Source organism: Eurosta solidaginis, chromosome 5 (assembly GCF_040869045.1).
Source record: "Eurosta solidaginis isolate ZX-2024a chromosome 5, ASM4086904v1, whole genome shotgun sequence".
Taxonomy (NCBI): domain Eukaryota; kingdom Metazoa; phylum Arthropoda; class Insecta; order Diptera; family Tephritidae; genus Eurosta; species Eurosta solidaginis.
The window spans coordinates 643,156-664,322 of record NC_090323.1 but is presented as its reverse complement, the minus strand read 5'-3'; the positions used below and the strand labels follow the sequence as shown (position 1 = coordinate 664,322).

The 21,167-nt window shown below is 34.6% G+C and overlaps 1 protein-coding gene across 2 annotated transcripts in view; it reads right to left on the bottom strand.

Annotated features, from left to right (window-relative positions):
- Positions 1-3,428: 3,428 nt before the first annotated feature.
- The window catches only part of LOC137254048 (uncharacterized), an 86,957-nt gene continuing 69,218 nt past the window's right edge, over positions 3,429-21,167 (bottom strand). For both annotated transcript variants that reach the window (XM_067791730.1, XM_067791731.1), the window contains exons 2-3: positions 13,459-14,033; positions 3,429-11,829 (exon numbers count right to left, since the gene is read on the bottom strand). In XM_067791730.1, coding sequence (XP_067647831.1) covers positions 10,932-11,829; positions 13,459-14,033 — 1,473 coding nt within the window. In that variant the 3' untranslated portion in view covers positions 3,429-10,931. The remainder of the gene's footprint in view (positions 11,830-13,458; positions 14,034-21,167) is intronic.

Sequence of the window (21,167 nt, the reverse complement as noted above, 5' to 3'; positions counted from 1 at the left end):
TAGTTGTTCATTTTTTTTACTGAACTGCATGAACATTTCCCATTAAAAGTCGCATTTATTAGTGTGGACATAGTTTCTTAACACCAAAAAATTTTTGGCTCAGTAAACAGCTTGGTTCTTTGACAACTAAGACATATCGAATTTGTCAATCGATTTATGATATATTTTCTACGTTTTTTGTAAATTTTTGTTTTATAAAAAAATTGTTTGTGCCTTGATTTCCTTCATCTTCATGTTTTTACTCCATATCATACAGATGTTAGGAGTTATGCCATCTAGATGGGTAAGTCTTTGCCTTACCAAAGTGGCGCATTCGCAAAGAATATTAACTTGAGTTTCATTCTCCAGCTCACAATTGCGGCAGATATGTGTATCAGATAGATTTAACTTGCTGCTATCGCAGACTCAAGTGTCCTTAGATTATTCCGTTTATCTGATACTACCGTTGCTGGGAGTATAAACGATTTAGCCTGTCTTTGCCCTAATCATTCAATACAGTGTGGTCTTACGGTTTCAATAGCGTGTGCCTTTGTGAGTCAACGGGGTGTTCTGGACCATCGAATGCTGCCCTCTATAATACATTTTAACTTTTGTATGTTTCAATGCGGATTGATTTTTAAAAAATACTGTGGTGTTTATGATTTTTATTCAAAGATATAATAAATCGTCAAGACTTCAAAAAAAAATTGGAGTATTCATGTGCTGTTCAGTATTTTAAGTTACCTGATTAAGTATCTGAAGTCATATTTTAATAAAGGGCGAACTCTAAGTTCCGCAGAAAACTAAGCACTTGACTTAATTTAACTTAAAACAGTGCATTGGCAGAAAATCGATGACATTTTGAAAGGGATACAGCTTTCCGGTATTCCACTTTTGTCAAGCCAAGAAGCCAGCTTCCTTTTCGTGCCACGTCACTTGATAGGCATTTTACAGCCTACTGGAGTATTTGCCACAAATTGTCAAAAGTCAAATAATAAGTCCGTGGTCTGTGTTGAGCTTTAATTGAATTAGAATCTCCTTTTCATAGATAACTTGAAAATAATCGGTATTGCATTCTGTGTTGGCAAAAAGCATCGAGTATGAAATATTAACGACTCTTGCTAGAACCAGCCTATTTGGCAAATATTTAGTGACCAGTCATACGAACACTCTAATACGCACGTATGTATTTATTATATTCTATTTAAAATTATTATGGATTTAAATATTCATATTTAAGTTATCGTATGCCAATAAGAACTACATTAATAGCTAAAAGCAAATTGGATGAAAATTATTTTCAACACTTAGAAGATCAAATTAATTATATATATGTACGTGGCATTTGCTTGAACTCTTAAGCAACAAATTACTAAATATAAATAAATAAGCATTCAAAATGAGATAAAAGTTTCAACAAGTCATTAAAAAAGATGATATTCACAATGTGCTATATACTTACACATATATATATACTTACACATACGATTGATGCAATTAAAATGTATGTAACTTCCTTATGATATTTATTTAGATATCAAGGTTTAAGAGATTCAAGAGGGATAACTTTTCTATGTAAGCAGTTAACAATATGAATTTTCTACTATTTTCTAACTTAGTAGTAGTGAAGTCTTGTACCTATTTTCGCTTAATTGCAGCCTGTAAAGATAAAAAAATGTCGATAGTTATATGTGTATTAAGCTGGGTCGATTTATTAACCTATATCGCGCCATCGATTTTTAAACAGGTTTTGGGCTCAGGAAAAATAGTTCCACTAAGCATACCCAAAAAAAATAATTTTTGAGCCCGCCAAATTTGAGTTTTTTGACTTTTTTCTTTGATTTTTAAGGTTTTTTCATGACCTACTTAAAAAATTTTCATTTGATTTTAAAATTTTCACGTACATATACCCTGTCCGACTCAAAATTGTCCGCTAAAAACTTAGGCGATAACAGTTTTTTGAAAAAAAAAAATATTTTTCGGGTTTTGAGGAGTGTTTTGGTGAAAAAATTTATTTTTTCGCCATTTTTTTTGGGTTTCTTCAAAAACGTGCAAAAGTGTTGCCGATGAAAACAAATTTGTCTCATAGTTCCTATCCCACTTAAAATTATGCGATAAAAACGTTGGCATTAACAGTTTAAAAAAAAACAATTTTTTTTTGGTGTTCGGGACTTGTTTTGGTCGAAATCGATTTTTTTCATTTTCAAGGCTGCAAATCATTTTTTATGTATATGTTCCGTTAGACCCACCAATAAGTATACCAAAATGATCCGGGGATGAGCTGAGTTGATTTACCCCGTCGCCTGTCCGTTTGTTTGCACGCAAACTAAATATGTCCCAAAAACCAAACAAAAAAATTTTTTTTTTTAACTATTAATGCCAACGTTTTTGTCGCATTATTTTAAGTGGGAAAGGGACTATCAGACAAATTCGTTTTCATCGGCAATACTTTTGCACGTTTCTGAAGAAACCCTTAAAAAAGTGGCGAAAAATAAATTTTTTCACCGAAACACTCCTCAAAACCCAAAAAATATTTTTTTTTTTCCAAAAAACTGTTATCGCCAAAGTTTTTAGCGGACTATTTGAGTCGGACAGGGTAAACATGAAAATCTTAAAATCAAATAAAAATTTTTTAAGTAGGTCATGAAAAAAACCTTAAAAATCAAAGAAAAAACTCAAAAAAATCAAATTTTACAGGCTCGAAAATTATTATTTTTGGGTATGCTTAGCGGTACTTTTTTTCCTGAGCCCAAAACCTATCGAAAAATCAATGGCGCGATATGGGTTAACTTTCGCCATGCAAATCAACCCAGCTTAATGTGTATATACTCCCATTTGGGCACATATTTATTTTCCAAATTTTGATAAACTTCGAAACGGAAGACTTCATTTATATTTAGAAAGCTCAAACTGGGTGGGTCCAAAAAAATGCAAATCCGATCATGGTATAAATTTTGCCAGAGACCAATTCTTTTTAAATACTGATCCATAAGCAAACAAGTTCTTTCTTCGTTTTTTGAAGTTAGCGGGGAAAACATAGCAATGAGCTTTCGAATTTTGAAATTTAGTTCTTTGTAATATATATTTATCAGAGTTGGGCATTATTTTGCACTATAATTAAGATGCACTGAGCACTCCTAATGCCGAAAATCATATTCAAGATCGCTGTTTTTAAATTTCAAACTTCAATTATAGAATTCTTTAAATATGAAATTCGCATTGCAATTGGCTTTCATTTTTTTTACACAAACACATCCAACTTACTTGCATACTTACGTACATGAAATGTCAATTAGTGTCGCTAATTTATCAAACCAACAAGAGAATTTTCGAATAATGAAACGAAAAGCCAGTGACTATATTATATATATATATATATATTTTTTTTTTATTAATCTCGTTTTTTTTTTATTATTTTATTGCAATTTAAATTGTTTGGATGCAATTGTTTGAGTGTGTTGATGTGGTGTGGATGATACGCAGGGAGCTTTGGGTTTCAATTAAATGCATTTCACTGTAGTTGCTTTTGTTTCGATGAATGTGATTTTTCCATGAATAAACTACATCGTAAATAAAATACTATAAACATATCTATGTTACAAGATTTACAGTATGCGTTCGCATATGTACGAGTACGTACTAATATCAGTTTGTATGTATGTATGTAGAAATGTACGAGTATACATGTATGTGTGTAATTGAATTTGAATGCTTAATAAGTATTTTCCGCAGCTTAAATTTTTAATCCCCGCAGCGATTTAATGATCCCTATGGATGTAGTGTTGGTGCTTTTATTTGTATATATTCATGTGTGCGTGTGTGTGCATTCTGCTGTGCGTCACTTAAATTATGATTAACTACAATATCCTCATTCAATGTTCACTCGTTTATGTGTATTTAAAACCTTTCGGTGTAATTAGTTATTTTAATGTATGTATATATGTATGTGTTTTTTTTTTTATTTAACACAGTATTATCTACAGATAATCTTTATTGGCTAATATAATATATATATTAAGTTAGCATTTTTTCAATGTTGCTATGGAGAAATAAACAATGACATTTTCATGCGAATGATTTTTTTCTAAAACCAACACAAATTTACATCAATACGTGGCTCACATTTGATCAGATACGAGTGTGCGTAACTTAAATTGTAGAATTTTTTTTGGTATTGTGAAAACGTCATAAGGCGACGTTGTTATTTTTTTTTTTTTTTGCATCTTATTTCGATACGACTTTGTTTGGATTTTCTTGAACAACTTTTGAGCGACCACAACATTTGGTTCAACTTGCGATGTTTGTGATAGAATAAAATTATATTTCCACGCCCTAGCTTCACTTAGCTCACACATATTAACAAAAACAAAGAATTAACGATCTTTTTTGTGAAGTTTTTGAAAACAAATGCTTCACAGTGAGCTGTTGCATGTCATGTAGATCTTTTTTTTGTTAAAAGCAGGACGGGACTTCTTATTCTATAAAGTTGTGAAACAAAAATAAAAACTGAAAAAAAAATAAATATTTTACTACATGTAAATACATTTTTACACAGCATCATTTCACAGAACAAGAATTTTCTCCCAAGCCTATACCGATGAAACAAAAAAAAAGTTCGTGCTGACGGACGTAAAATGTGCTAACTCCTATCAAGAAAATTTTACAATAAAACGAAAAATGTCAGTTAAATAGTTATATAAAAAGCTGGCCCTATTTGTCTGGAAAATTCCGTACGAAACCTTGCAACACCTTTTAATGTTGTTTTTTTTTTTAGTCTTTCGTCATTGTACTTCAATATGAACGACAACAAAAAAGAAGCTTCCTTATGAATAACCACTTTTGAAAAAAAAGTAGAGCGGAAGTTTCTGCTTTTTTGAAATTTTTAACGATATGTAAAACTAAATACTTGTACAAGTGTCAAAAAGTACTTCTATGTGAAAGGTGAAGGTCGTGTTGCAGCCTTTACCACAGCAACGTCAACATGTTTATTCGGAAATTGAGCAGAATGAGTGCGGCATGCATATACATAATTGAGTGTTTCATTACATTGTGCAACGGAATCAGAAATTTTTGCGATTTGCGAAATTTTTCAATAACACAATCAGGTGATCAGTGATATTAGGCTTAACTATACTTTGAGACAATTGGTATGAACTAGGGATGACAATTTTCTTAGTTTTTTGCCTCCGAGATTTTCAAAATCAGAAACATCAATCCCGATATCTCTCGATTTTCCCGAAACTCAAACTGTATAAATTTCTTTATGGTTTTTGACATAAAATTCCAACGCATTAACGAATTGGTCAAACTGAGGTAATTCAAATGACAATTCCTTAGAAACCAAAAAAGATTTTCTAAAAGACTTATCTTCTTTTGTTAATTTTCGGACTGGCTGGATAAATGATATATATTTGAACAATGGATGACGGAAAATCGTTCCAATATACATCATTTTCTAAAAGCTTAGTTTTGAAGAGTACGAGTGGTACTTTCAGCAGAAATAATGATCTTAAAACAAAAAATTCTATAAGTGACATAACCTCAAATTTATCTAGCTGAAAAGTGTTTCATGAACTTTATGGTTGGAATATCTAGACAACTACCGACGATTTTTTCACCTTTTGCTCCCTCTGTCGAACAAGTTTTTTAACAAATGGCGCTGATTTTTTGCAGGCCATAATTTTAGGGATAAAACAATACCATGAATGTAGCGTTATCTACTCAGAATGGCTTATGTAATTGCGTTTACTCACATCTTTTCATCCCTACGTAAGGACAGTTCGTCAATTATTGTATAGGCTTTGAAAAGAGTTTTGACCCACGTAGTAGTTATCCATCATAGAATCACTTAGTAACCCAGTAAAAATTTGTGGACTTATAAAACTAAATATTTATTTAGGCATAACAAATTCAAGCTCCTAGCAACATTTTACTCTAATCCAAGAAATTTAAGGGTAAGGGGGTAACGCCTTTTTTAAAAATTGTCTACTATTTACAAGCTTTGCTTTTACTCTGTTTAACTTAGGAATAAAGTCAAAAATATCTGCAATATTTCAAGGCTCCTATCCAATATAAAATTTTTTCACAAAGGAAAATAAATGCAATGAACGTAATATTGAAAAGCACGTGGTGCGTTGAAGATTGTCTTGTTAACGATACAAAGCAACATTCAAACAAATTACTCGAATAAAATGTTTTATATCCGAAGCCCATCGCGCTTATTCATAAAATATACTTCAGGTTTATAAAACTTTTTAAAACTTCTATACGAACTTCAAATTATAGGGGTTTTATAAACATTTTTTATTTTTTTTAAGTAAGGGCATGCATGTATATATATAAAAGAATGCCTCATATACCCCAACCACTTACATATGAAATAAAAAACATTGTGTTTTAAGACGCCCGCGCAAACGTTTTGAGTTTTAAAGTATCTTCATAATTGGACATTTTCATACAAAAACGTAGCTTCTAAAAATATTTGTTATAAGTTATATTAATAATAATAATAGATAAGTAGAAGACTTAAGGAACGTATTGTAACGAATTAAGTGAAATTCCGCTTATTTGACACCTTCTACTAAAGTTCGTTTCGCTAAACTGTTGAATAAATAACTCCACTATTCAATAATACAAAATGGCCTTTATTCAAGTATTTCACACTACTGCTACCTATAGCTTCTCATATGCGCGTGTATATGTGAGTGATACTTGCACAAATTATTGCCTACTTTTGGGAGTATCTCAGCTATATGTAGGTGTTTGTGCGTTGCTCTCCTCTGCTTGTATGGAGATATCGCTCATTTGCTGCAACGTCGTCATAACTCAAAAAACACAATTTTCCAGGAGAGCCATTCAAAGATTTTAACTGCCATATGTTGCGCATATAAAGGCATATTTTCATTTTTATACCATGTGCTAAATTTTTAAATGATCACGAAGATTTTTTTATATCATTTTAATCATTTTAGATCATGAAATTGGGTACGTTTATGTGTTATTAATTCAAAAGTCATGTTTTTTGAGTTATGATGCCCTTGCTGCAAATGAGCGATATGTGTAGACATAATGATTAATTTGGTTATGTTCATACAAGTCACTGCTCAGTATCGGCTTAGATATGATAGTACCCCTTAGTGTTGCTGGTATTCGTCAGAGTATGAATGGCTCAAAATCATCGAGGTAGAAAATTTGGTAGCAGTAGAAATGAAAAGATCGGCTTCATTATTGAACTAGTTTTTCACAGATGGCTTTAGTCACCACATAATGCGTCTGTAATGTGCAGAGCACAAAATGGCATTTAATATATATATATCGTGAAAAGTAATGCAAAAATTATTTTGAAAAATTTGCTAAAAATAATGCTGTTAACGTTCAAAATGCATTCTGATTATTTCGAAAATGTGACGTAAAATAGATTATTAAATTTTAGTCGATTTGGCCTGTGTTCCCTAATGACGATTATATTAAAAAAAAAATTAATAATTTTATGATTCAAGGTTCGATTCGAGCTCAAGGCCAGAACAATAATTTTTTTCTAATGACAATTATATCTATTTTTAATTTTTCAAAATTTGAAAAGTTGTATTTTGTTTTTGGAATAGTAAGTAGAAAATTTTTCAGACAACCTGCCATAGCTGCGCAGATAGATCCATTCCGAAGGGTGCTAAGAAAACAAACCACCGCTGTATAGCTAAATGGTTAGCGCGGCGAGCCTAAAGCGTAATGATGATGAAGGCTTAGCACCATGGTTCAATTATATGGTTGGCTCATCTGTACAATAAAAATATATGTCTGTTCAAATTGTCAAAATCTGTGTATTGGTGTTGGTGCGAATGATATGGAATGGAATCATAAAACTTAACAGTTTTTGTATGTGTAAGAAAATGTTGCCAATGTGTTGGTTTCATTTTGAGTTTGCCATCTCCTTTTGACAATCCCATTGGCCATGCAATTAAATAAATAAAATCAGCTGATGAGATGAGCCAACCATATAATTGAGTCATGCTTAGCACCCTTCGAAAAGGATCTATCTGCACAGCTATGGCAGGTTGTCTGAAAACTTTTCTACTTACTATTCCAAAAACAAAATAAAATTTTTCAAATTTAGAAAAATTAAAAAATAACAATAATTTGTCTTGAAATTATCGGCCGAAGAGCTCCAAAAACCACAAATTTAACTTAAAATTGGCCCAAATTAATATAACAATAATTGTCATTAGAAAAATTATTGTTTTGGCTTTCAGCTCGAATCGAACCTTGAATCATTTATCAATAGGCCGATAAAAACAAAAATAATTATTAATAATTTTACTTTTAATTTTTACCACGGCTTCTGTCATCAGTAAATATTTACTAATCAATATCAAGAGTTGCTGAAATCCTTTCAATCTTAGTTTTATGAAACTCGTCATTCCGGGAGCGTTCGAGAAATGACGATTTTGACATCTTTATGCGAAATTTTGTCCTCGGTATGATATAAAATCATTTTTTTCTTTAACAAGATATACCTGCCATGAGTGTCCATTTTGTATACTAAGAATGATGTATGATTCCGATCTTGATGTCGTCTAAATCAGCATTCCCGGAATGACTCATTAATTGTTTATGGCATCCAGTTATAGCACTTAAGCTGATTTATTTTCCTTTACTATACGAATCAATTTAGTTTCAATATGACGCCTGATTTATCTGTTAAAGTACTTTTCAGACAGGCTTCTTAATGGCATCTGCGCCTTTAGTGAAAATAGCTTTAACACATGTTTCCCGCGTTCCCGAAATAACGGACTTATACTTGGACAATTTTTAAGTCATACCCATACCAGAAGGCTTTCAATTTATTTGTTCCTTTAAGTAGTACCGGGGTGACCGAGCTTTGCTCGGCAACGTTTAATTGTACTGAGAAATCTTTCTAATAGTAATCTGTGAGAAATTGCAATTATTGATTTAAAAGAAAATTATTTAAAATTAAGTCGAATCATGTGGAAGAATTTTTACGAAGATTTTTAACTTTAATGTTCTCCTTTAAAGCTTTAATAGAATATGAGTAAGTAGAGTACTACTTCGTCTAACCTAAATGGCAACCCTTCTCAAAACTGTCCCTATTGTAATGCGGAGTGAAATACCTTTCATTTGATACGCATATCGGCATATCTAATGCAATTTTTTTTTAATTTCGAATAGGTGGCAACCTTAAATGGCAACCCTGCTCAAAACTGTCCCTATTGCAATGCGGAGTGAAATACCTTTCATCTGATACCCATAACGGCATATCTCATGCAATGTTTTTTAAATTTAGAAAAGGCGGCAACCCTAACTGGCAACCCTACTCAAAAATTTCCCTATTGTAATACGCAGTGAAATACCTTTCGTTTGATACCCATATCGGCATATCTCATGCAATTGCTTTTAAATTTCGAATAGGTGGCAACCTTGTGAAACATTCTGAGTGGCAACACCTAGGTAGAAAGTCTCAGAAGGTGATACATTATCCCTGTGCCAAATTTCATTTAAATCGGTTCCCGAGATCATTCGGCTATACAAACAAACAATAATTTTCCTCGTTTAAAGTTATCAGATAAATTCATTCGATGGGTTTGGGACGCGTTCCCGAAATGATTTTTCAAGCACTTTCCTTGGGATAAAATTTTAAAATGTGTTGCTGAATACGAGTTAGAAAACTGCGTCCAGCCTCGAAGATTTTGTACCAAATATAAAAAAAATGTGTCAACGAAATCCAAAATATAACATTTTCAAGCTGTGTTTAGTCTCTTTTCGAAAGGTAGGCCCGAATCAGGCATTAGTTGAAAGATTATCGCTCTCGCTATACTTTTGGCGTAATAAAACTTCTCATTAGCAAATAGCGGCATATCTCTTGACCAGTACTTACATTAAATTTTGTTTAGTTTATTGTTTTCTTTTCTCAAACAAGCATCTATGCTGCCGTCCATAGTAAAAAAAAAAAACAGAATTACTGTCGGAAATTGTATGAACAAAAATATTTTCAGTAGCTACTTTAATTAATTAAAACTTAATCTTTGAAGGCTTAACAAATTTTATAATATTTTTTCAGTGTGGCACTATAGAAAATAAAATCTAATTTAATTTTTTTATATATATTTTACATTTGCAATGTTTATCTATTTGGCACATTCTATTTACGTTTGTTTTAGAAAATTTAAATTATATATTTTGACTAGAAATAGTTTAAATAAAACATGTATTCATATACATAATGAATCTACATATTGTTGTTTTCTCATAAAGGTACATAATCACACATATGTATGTATATAGACATACATACATATATATGCATTTACATTCATACATGCCAATTAATGTCGATGTATGCGCTTTGTTGGCTTCTTATTTTGCTAGTAAAAAAAGCAATTAAACTTAAATTACTTAGTTGTGTTAAAAGTATTAATAATTTGAACGGATATGCTTTTCAAATTTGCTTGCGCAATACTTAGCTTATTTTGAACCTATGTATTCATATATGTATATATATTTTAATGTTTTATTTATATATATGCATTTTATTTAGTTTTACTCAAGTAAATAAATATTCATTTATTGAGTAGTTTCTTAACAGACTTTATTTTCACAACAAATATTTGCTTAAATCATATTATTTATGCGTGTACTTGTACTATTTCAAATATTTCTAACTGTACAAACACACACATACATACATGATAATACATGTAACTATATAGATACACTATGCTTTATACTTACATAATCCTTGAATAATATGGCCTATAGATAGAAGAATTACCTATAACACTAATTTTTATTAAGTCTAGGCCCACATCATATATGACTAGAATATGGATACTTTGATTATTTGCTCTGTTCAATCCAAATGCTAGCAGCTTGAGATCGCCTCGTTTTGTGATTTGTTGTCGTTGGGCAGCATATTTTTTGCGTAAGATTTCTAGCTGTGGTCACGACGATTTATGCTGGCAATGGGGTTTTGGTTGTGGTTCAGTCTGTTCGAGTGGTTGAATATCGGCTCGTTTCCAATAGTCGCGTACATTTTCTACAGTCTCTAGGATGCGTAGAAAGTTTTTACCAGCTAACATAGCTATATCTTGTTCACTCCAATTATGGTCTTGCAATAAAGTCGCCAGCAATTCGGGATATTTTGATACATCTTCAAGACCTACAGGTGGAATTTCAATGCCGTCATAACCAGCCCCTAGTCCCACATGCTGCACACCAGCGATTGCACGAATATATTTAATATGTTGAACAACATCGCTGATATATGCCTGCTGACCACATGCAACATCTTCAGGGTCAAAACTAACCATAATGAGACCACCATTATCTGCAACCAACCGAAGAATATCGTCTGGTATGTTGTGCGTGGAATTGCATAATTGCCGTGCAGCCGAGTGAGAGAAAATAACTGGTGCACGAGTTACGTGTAAGACATCACGCGCAGTTGCATCGGAGCTATAGGATAAATCGACCATCATTCCAAGTCGGTTCATTTCACGAATAACGGATTTCCCAAAGGCGGATAGTCCGTTCTCTGAATCTGAGGCACTTGAACTGGCCCATGAGAGATCACATCTATGCGTGAGGCTGAGAGCGCGTGCACCAACTGAATAGAATGATCGTAAAACGGCCAACGATGACCCAATCGCATGACCGCCTTTGATAGCAATCAACGAAGCCATCTGATCATGCTTTCGTGCTGTTAAAATATCTGCTGCAGAGCTTACCAACACTGTATCAAGATTGAACATATCAGTTAGGCGACGTATAATATCAATTTGCTCAATTGCAATTTGTACGGCATCCAAACCTAATGCCTCACATGGCACGTATGCTGACCTGCAAATATGAAATATGATGGAAGAATAATGTGACCGTAGTTTACCATCTACAAAGGCAATATGTACATTTGTTTGCATCACTAAAGGATTTTCAAATCAAAAATTTTGACACAAATTGTTACACAAGCATATATAAAAAAGTTTTCACTAAATTCTCCGTTTAAGCGCATCATAAACAAACTAGCACCTCATAAAACCAGAAAAGGTGAAAACACTGTATATAATTTCAACTCATCGAAAATTCCTGTACGAGTATATAAATATGTAACATTGTGCCGTACTAAATTTCACTCCCAATCGACACATGTTGCAAGTAACACCATGAAGTGTACGTGCATTACTCATGTTTGACAGCCGTTCAATTACACTGAGTGGGACTACTGTACCGATTGTGGAAATTGTCATTAATATCATCTAACGGGGACCAAGGAAACTTGCTGTTTCAACAGGGGTGGACCATAATGAAAGGGTTGTTAGAGGCGTTGCTTCTACATTACAATTAAAGAGATGGCTGGTGTCTTGTGGGGACACATTGCAAACGGGGCATACAATTTGTATGTCGGGGTTGATTCTGGATAGCTCAGCCAGTTACAGTATTCAGAAAGAAGTTGAGCTAGAGTGGCTCGCGTGTCCCTGGGGAGTATGCGTTCTTCTTCCGCAAGTTTTGGGTACTGCTCTTTGAGTACTGGATTCAACGGGCAATTCCTGGCATAAAGGTCCGGCGCCTGTTTGTGGAGTTCACTGAGGACCTGCTTGTGTTTTTTGCTTCATACGGCTGAGTTCTCAAGTGCCGTATTTCCTCAAAATGCTTACGGAGATGACTCCTTAAGCCCCTAGGCGGTGTTGGCTGATCAATCAGATGTCTGTTGGGATGCCCAGGTTTCTGGGTATTCAACAGGAACTGTTTGGTTAGCATCTCATTTCTCTCCCTGATGGGGGGTATTCTCGCCTCATTATGTAGATGGTGTTCTGGGGCTTCTATTTTGTTTTTGTTTGGTTGGTGAGTGGGATAATAAAATCCTTCTATGGATCGAATTAGGATGAGCCAACTGATAAGCTTGTGGCACGTGCTAAAGACAGAGAGAAAAACCAGAAAAAATTCACGAATTCTCTTGTCCTCTTTCGGTACGCACTAATTGTGAATGTTTTATTAGAAAAAATATATAAAATTGAAATATGATTTCAGAATGAAAATTAGTTGAAAACATTTAACTGGCACTTTGCCGGGTGCACTGCCAATTATTTTAGTATTAATTTATGCATGGATTGCATGTCAACGATATGAAAACGATTTCACCTGCAGCTGTGGCTATCCTGCAGTTTAGACTGAAACTTTTGATGACGGCCAGCGATGACGAAGCAATCGGGTTTATGAACATACCTTGGTGCAGTTTTGCAGAGCGAGTTTAAACTGTTGCTAACTGCAGTTCAATATTGCGACTTCGGTCGCATCAACCAAGATTAAAAGCAAAGTTTATGTATAAGGCTGAACTGAACTCAACTTTTAACTTTCACTCATAAATTGAGCTTTAATAGCCAATTATGTGAATGGTTCGTTTAAACTTCAAATGTCCCACGCAGTATACATAAAGACTTTGATATGCATAAAATATATGTATTTACTTACCACATTTGAGCGCCAACAAGTCCTTGTTTCAGCCTCTCCATATCTGTTTGCGCCCATGCTGGTCGTGTCCATAGAGTCGCTGCATTGGGATCTTGTCTCGTGTGTACAAACTCCAGACTATTTTGTGCATACTTCCGGACATTCCATGCAAAGTTATTGTGACCATCTACCAATGGCACCTCTTTCAATATACGTCTTACTATTCTCAGTCTTTGGGCATGCGAATTGCGACTTGGCGCCATAAAGTGTTGGTATGCAAGCATCGCAGCTATGGTAAGCAGGCATAATGCGGCGACCAGAGTTAAGAAAATGCCACAAGAGCAAAGTCGCAATTTGAAATGGTTTACTCTGGCACAGCTGTCATTGACTGCTTGATGCGCTGCTTTCGATTTACGTTTGATATTTGCAGGGTGGGCAAGTGGTGGCGGTCGGATGTCGCCAAAGTTCCCTTTTGACTTTTCAATACTGGCAATTTCGCCACCGGAATCACTATTCGAAATAGAATTTTGGTGGGAAAGTGTGCGACGTGCATTCGAGTGCTCGGTGACATCAGGTAGTCCACCAAAGCCGGTCGTCTACAAAAAAGAAGCAAGAACATTATGTCGTGAAAGTTGTTATTTGAATAGCATTTTGATTGCACATAAATTTAGGTCGCGCACTAATCTAAGCGGAAATTTCCGTTATGTGTGAAAGCCGATAGGCAATAAATTCAGAATTTAGTCGAAATTCTGCCCAAGATACGCAAACTGTTGCCAAACATCATAAAAGGCTTATCGTTTTCTTTGTGCTAAACCACAAATCTCGCATTGAATGCGCAGTCTACGTAAGTATGTATGTACGAATAAGTGGTTACTTGCATCTGTAAATATAAATTTGGAGTTCAAATAGTTTCACAAAGTCCGGTAATAAGTTCGCTTGCCAAAACTTAAAGAAAAAGTTGTGCGTTATATTGTAATATTCAGTATTTTATAAACATACATATGCACATACCTACATATTTGGCAGCGACGTTGTCAGAAATCTTAAAACAACCGAGAGCAATGCTTAAAAGTCCCATTGCAACTTTTCACAAATATTTATTCTCGATGCATAGGGGTTTTCAATTGGGCTCAATCAATATTGACGGTCATCAAAGTTTACAATGAATGTACAAAATAGTCGTAATAAGTAAAATGACTGTATAGATTGTGAAGACCGTGGCAATTGATTATAAGGTTAAAGGAGTCGCTTCAATGGGGCAGTTATTTTCCATAGTACACTTTAAAAAACACAGTTGAGCCATTAATGTAGGCGTGCTTATCCGGTTATATACTTATGTGTTTATATATTTAAATCTTTTACACAAACAAAATTCAATAGACAAAAACCACTATTAAGTTGATAGGCCAAGTGTTTCTAGGGTGTTACCTTCGTGCATGGCGATGTGGAAAAAATATTAACGGACGGTTTTTCATATACATACTAAAAACGCACATCTCGTCTCTTGAAAAATCGTTCATTTAAGCTGCAAATGCTACATAAATGAGGAACCCAACATTCAACAGGGAGCATTTTCTTGTTAAAAACATAGCACAAAAAACTTTTCCGTGGCGATAAAAATTCTAAAATCATCGAATAATCGCATCGCTTGGAATATTCCCTGGGCCTCCCATATGAACTTTATTTCGTATGATTTTACTAGTTTTTTGACTGATTGAAAGGCTTTATAATTGGAGATGAATTTTTATTGCACTTCTTGTTCGTCCATCGAACAAGTTCAACAAACTCTTATTTCCATCACCTCATTGAAACCTCATTCAACCAATTGAACTAATTTAACGGTTCAACTCTCAAATCATCATGATTCTACTTTAAAAAGTAAGGGGCGTAATTATAATCAAAATGTAGTTGACACTAAACTTAGTTTCAGGTATTTTGACAGAGCGATGAAAGTTACGTAAAAAGACAATAACTAATTATTATTCTGTATATGTGACTCGGTCTATGTAAAGGTGGCTTATGACTAAAAAAAAAAAACACAACAGCTGCTTTCAGCTGTTTCTCGCAAAAAAACAGTTGCTAATAGCTCTTTCTCGCAATTTCCTTTTTGAATCATAAGCCACCTTTTCATAGACCGGGTCACATATAATGATGGGGTGGAAGCGTGCTCCACCAATGTACTGACCTTAATATCGCTACACCGCGTTTTTGGTTTATGGCACTCATATTTTTTTTTTTATTGGTTATTGCATTCCTATTTCTTATTACTTCTTTTATCGGCAAACATCAAAAGTGACTAATAATGTTGTGTTTGTAATTGTTTTTTCTAAGAAATTAGTCCCTCTAATGACCTTTTCAGTTTAGCTTTCGGTTTTTTAGTAAGTTTTTCATAGATTAGTAATTATAGTTGCTTTCGGCTAGAAGACGAAAGGACATTAGAATAAAAAAAAAGGAAACTGTCCTGTCCAATGTAAAAATGTATAAGTTTCTATGTATGTATGTATTTCATTCCTAGACCCTGAAAGCCGCCGTGGTGTGGTGGTAGCGTGCTCAGCCTACCACACCGAATATAATGGGTTCACGCCCTGGGCAAAGCAACATAAAAATTTTAGAAACAAGGTTTTTTAATTAGAAGAGAAGCTGCGTCGCCCCTCGGTAGTGATTTGGCAAGCACTCTGAGTATATTTCCGGCATGAAAAGTTTCTCTTTGAAAACTCATCTGCCTTGTAGCTGCCGCTCGGGTTCGGCGTGAAACATGTAGGTTCAGTTTCGAAAATTTGTAGGAAAAATGAAAAAGAGCATGACACAGATTGGAAGAGAAGCTCGGCCTAAAATCTTTTCGGAGGTTTTCACGTCTTACATTTTATTTATCTATACCCTCACAAGGTAAACTCAAATTTAGGGCATCAAAACTTTTTTTTTTGCATTTTTAAAGTCAGGGTTTTAAAATTAAAAAGAAAAAAATAACGATTCGTCGACACTATTCCCTTTCAAATATTAAAATAACGTTATAGAGATGTTTGGTGCAAAATTCGTTCAGTAGTTTTAATATTCGAATCAGACTAAAAGTGAAGGAAGTTTCCAATTGGAAATTTGCTTAGAAAAGTATTTTGCAGTTCATTGGATAAATGAGTTCTATTAAAAGATTTAGTTCTTCCCCTTTTTAATTCCGCAGCTCCATTAACTCATCTAGCGCATATCTGCGTTAGCAAGCAATAACAACCAAGCTCAATTTTCTGGTTTTTTTTGGTAAGCGGGTTGAAAATTAAATTGCTTAGTGAAATTTTGACACTTTTTGTTTGTTTTTTGGTCTATAAAATCTACTTTTGGTAAGCAATTGCCCTTTTAATTGTATGTTTATTAATCTGAATACGGAGAATAAATATTATAATACAATATTGTAATTCAATCTCGTCCCACGCATGACTTTGTCTCTTAGAGCCCGTTGCCCTAGAGCACATCCTTATGTTGAGGTCAATTTCACAATATAAACCAACTATTAAAGTAAAGAAGAGAAGCTGGGCCTTAAATCTCTTCGGAGGTTATCGCGCCTTACATTTTTATTTATTTTTTTTTTTTACATTAAAGTAAATTTATTTTATTATTTGCTATTTTAATCGAAAATTCACGCATAAAAAATATGCAAAGTAAAAATACAATAAAGTTGGAAGGTGTAAAAAATTGTTGCAATTACATGTATTGTTTATTGCGTTTGGGTTTTTAATGGAAATCAAACTCGCAACCGTTCGAAAAATATTTCACCGTTTTTCTACAAAAGAGATGAAAAAATTAATGCAAAAGGTAAAAACATTATTTATTGGACATAAAACATTTAAAGCTTAATATTTGGGGTAGCCAGCTAACGATAACTACATAAAATGTCCAACTGTTACTTCATGTCGAGAGTAAAATAATTACAGGATTTTTTTGGCAAATTAAAAAGTTTTAATTACATCATGAAAAGCCGCAAGTTAATCCAGCCATGTTATTGAAATATTTCCCTATGGTGCGATTGTGTGTTGTAGCGACTAGTCGTGTTGTCTTATGAAACTGCACGATTTTTTCCTATCGCTTGTAGCAAATCCAGTAAATTTGCTATCAATGTTTCGAAAAAGTTAAATGTAATATAATACATACCTGCTACTTGCATTTTAATCTACTTAAATACAAATGTATATCAAGGTGATCCATATAAATCAAATAAACGATTTTTTCCCGGCTCACTCCTTAAAACGTTAATTTGTCGGTCAAAAACATCACATATATCTTTGGTCCTGACAGGAGACGGGTAAGAAGTGTCGCAGAGAGGTCGAAGTAAAATTTGTTCAATGGAGACTCAAAAATTGAATTTAATGATTTTAAATATCCAAAATCGAGTTGGCGATATCACAGATAAATGTTGGTCCCGATTGGATAAGGTTTATATATTTATAATTTTCATGAATATGAAATGGTATATTAATTTCGTCACGAAACCCAAAATTGTAAGTCCTTAAATGAAAATAGATAGACCCACCATTAAGTATACCGAAATAATCAGGATGAAGAGCTGAGTTGATTTAGCCATTTGCCTCTGTCCGTCTGTCTGTTTGTATGCAAACTAGTTCCTCAATTTTTGAGATATCTTGATAAAATTTGGTGAGCGGGTGTATTTGGGTCTCCGATTAGACATTTGTCGGAACCGGCCGGATCGGATCACTATAGCATATATCCTCCATACAACCGGTTTTTTAGAAAAAGAGGATTTTTGTCATATCTTACTCAATTTAACAGATTGAAGCTTCAAACTTCAACATATACTTTCGTATATGGCACATATTGTTGCCTGAAAAAATTGATGAGATCGGTGGTATATATAGTATATATGGTGGTATATATAGTATATATATATATATTTTCGCAATTTCAGCCCCATTTTAACAGCTAGAAGCTTCAAATTTCACCGAGTGCTTACGTATATAGCATATATTGTTGTTTGAAAAAATCATAGAGATCGGTTGTATATATAGTATATATCTCATAAAACCGCTTGTTCAGATAAGAAACTTTTCGCAATTTCTACCCCATTTTAACAGCTATAAGCTTCAAATTTCACCGATTGCTTACGTATGTAGTATATATTGTTGTGTGCAAAAATCATAGAGATCGGTGATATATATAATATATATATGATGGTATATATAGTATATATATAGTATATATATACATTTTTTGCGATTTCGGCTCCATTTTAACAGCCAGAAGCTTCAAATTTCAATAAACGCTTACGTGTATAGCATATATTGATGTCTGAAAAAATCGTTGAGATCGGTGGTATATATATTATATACTTCATATAAACTGTCACTTTTGCCTCTTTTTTACGGCTAGAAGCTTCAAAATTCATCAAATTTCATCAAATAGTTACGTTTACGTCATATATTGTTGAAATACGTGATTCGTAGTCATAGTTTTTACACGCAGACCACAAAAAAACCGAAACTTTGCATCCCCACACAAAGTACCTACCTATTTTTTATTTTATATTTATCTTGAAAATCGTTTAGGTATGTAGATCTGATCACTATATATTTCTTATCTTATACATCCGATTATTCGGAGATTACGAAGGGGATAATATTATTGTTCAGCCCCATTCATGAAAGGTATGAAGTCTTCGGCAGTCCCGTCCTTACTTGTTTTTATATGTGATATCTCTTAGTATTATCTTACTTACTTACTTTACTTAATTGGCGCTTAACCGTCTAAACGGTTATGGCCGTCCAACAAGACGCGCCAGTCGCTCCTTCGCTCCACAAACCGGCGCCAATTGGTCAGACCAAGGGAGTTTAAATCGTTTTCCACCTGGTCCTTCCAACGGAGTGGGAGCCGTCCTCTACCTCTGCTTCCATAGGAGGGTTCCGATGGAAACACTTTCTTAGCCGGCTATTATCAACTTTAGGTATTAACAAGTAAGGAAGGCTAAGTTCGGGTGTAACCGAACATTACATACTCAGTTGAGAGCTATGGAGACAAAATAAGGAAAATCACCATGTAGGAAAATGAACCTAGGGTAACCCTCGAATGTGGTTGTATGACATGTGTATCAAATGGAAGGTATTAAAGAGTATTTTAAGAGAGAGTAGGCCATAGTTCTATGGATGGACGCCATTTAGGGATATCGCCATAAAGGTGGACCAGGGCTGACTCTAGAATGTGTTTGTACGATATGGGTATCAAATGAAAGGTGATAATGAGTATTTTAAAATGGAATGGGCTTTAGTTCTATAGGTGAACGCCTTTTCGAGAAATCCCCATAAAGGTGGACCAGGGGTGACTCTAGAATATGTTTGTACGATATGGGTATCAAATGAAAGCTGTTGATGAGTATTTTGAAAAGGAGTGATCCTTAGTTCCCTAGGTGGACGCCGTTTCGAGATATCGCCATAAAGGTGCACCAGGGGTGTCTCTAGTTGTACGATAAGGGAATCAAATGAAAGGTGTTACTGAGCGTTTTAAGAGGGAGTGGGCATTAGGTCTATAGGTGGACGCCTTTTCGAAATGTCGCCATTAGGGTGGGCCAGGGGTGGCTCTAGAATGTGTTTGTACGATATGGGTATCAAACGAAAGGTGTTACTGAGCATTTTAAGAGGGAGTGGGCATTAGGTCCATAGGTGGACGCCTTTTCGAGATATCGCCATTAGGGTGGGCCAGGGGTGACTCTGGAATGTGTTTGTACGATATGGGTATCAAATGAAAGGTGGTAATGAGTATTTTAAAAGGGAGTAATCCTTAGTTCTATAGGTGGACGCCTTTTCGAGATATCGCCATAAAGGTGGACCAAGGGTGACTCTAGAATGTTTGTACGATATGGGTATCAAACGAAAGGTGTTACTGAGCATTTTAAGAGGGAGTGGCCACTAGGTCTATAGGTGGGCGCCTTTTCGAGATATCGCCATTAGGGTGGGCCAGGGTGACTCTAGAATGTGTTTGTACGATATGGGTATCAAATGAAAGGTGGTAATGAGTATTTTAAAAGGGAGTAATCCTCAGTTCTATAGGTGGACGCCTTTTCGAGATATCGCCATAAAGGTTGACCAAGGGTGACTCTAGAATGTTTGTACGATATGGGTATCAAACGAAAGGTGTTACTGAGCATTTTAAGAGGGAATGGGCATTAGGTCTATAGGTGGACGCCTTTTCGATATATCGCCATTAGGGTGGGCCAGGGGTGACTCTAGAATGTTTGTACGATATGGGTATCAAACGAAAGGTGTTACTGAGCATTTTAAGAGGGAGTGGGCATTAGGTCTATAGGTGGACGCCTTTTCGAGATATCGCCATTAGGGTGGGCCAGGGGTGACTCTAGAATGTTTGTACGATATGGGTATCAAAGGAAAGGTGTTACTGAGCATTTTAAGAGGGAGTGGACATTAGGTCTATAGGTGGACGCCTTTTCGAGATATCGCCAATAGGGTGGGCCAGGGGTGACTCTAGAATGTTTTTACGATATGGGTATCAAACGAAAGGTGTTACTGAGCATTTTAAGAGGGAATGGGCATTAGGTCTATAGGTGCACGCCTTTTCGAGATATCGCCATTAGGGTGGGCCAGGGTTGACTCTAAAATGTGTTTGTACGATATGGATATCAAATTAAAGGTATTAATGAGGGTTTTAAAAGCGAGTGGCCCTTAGATGTATATGTGAAGGCGTTCTCGCGATATCGACCAAATGTGGATCAGGTGATCCAG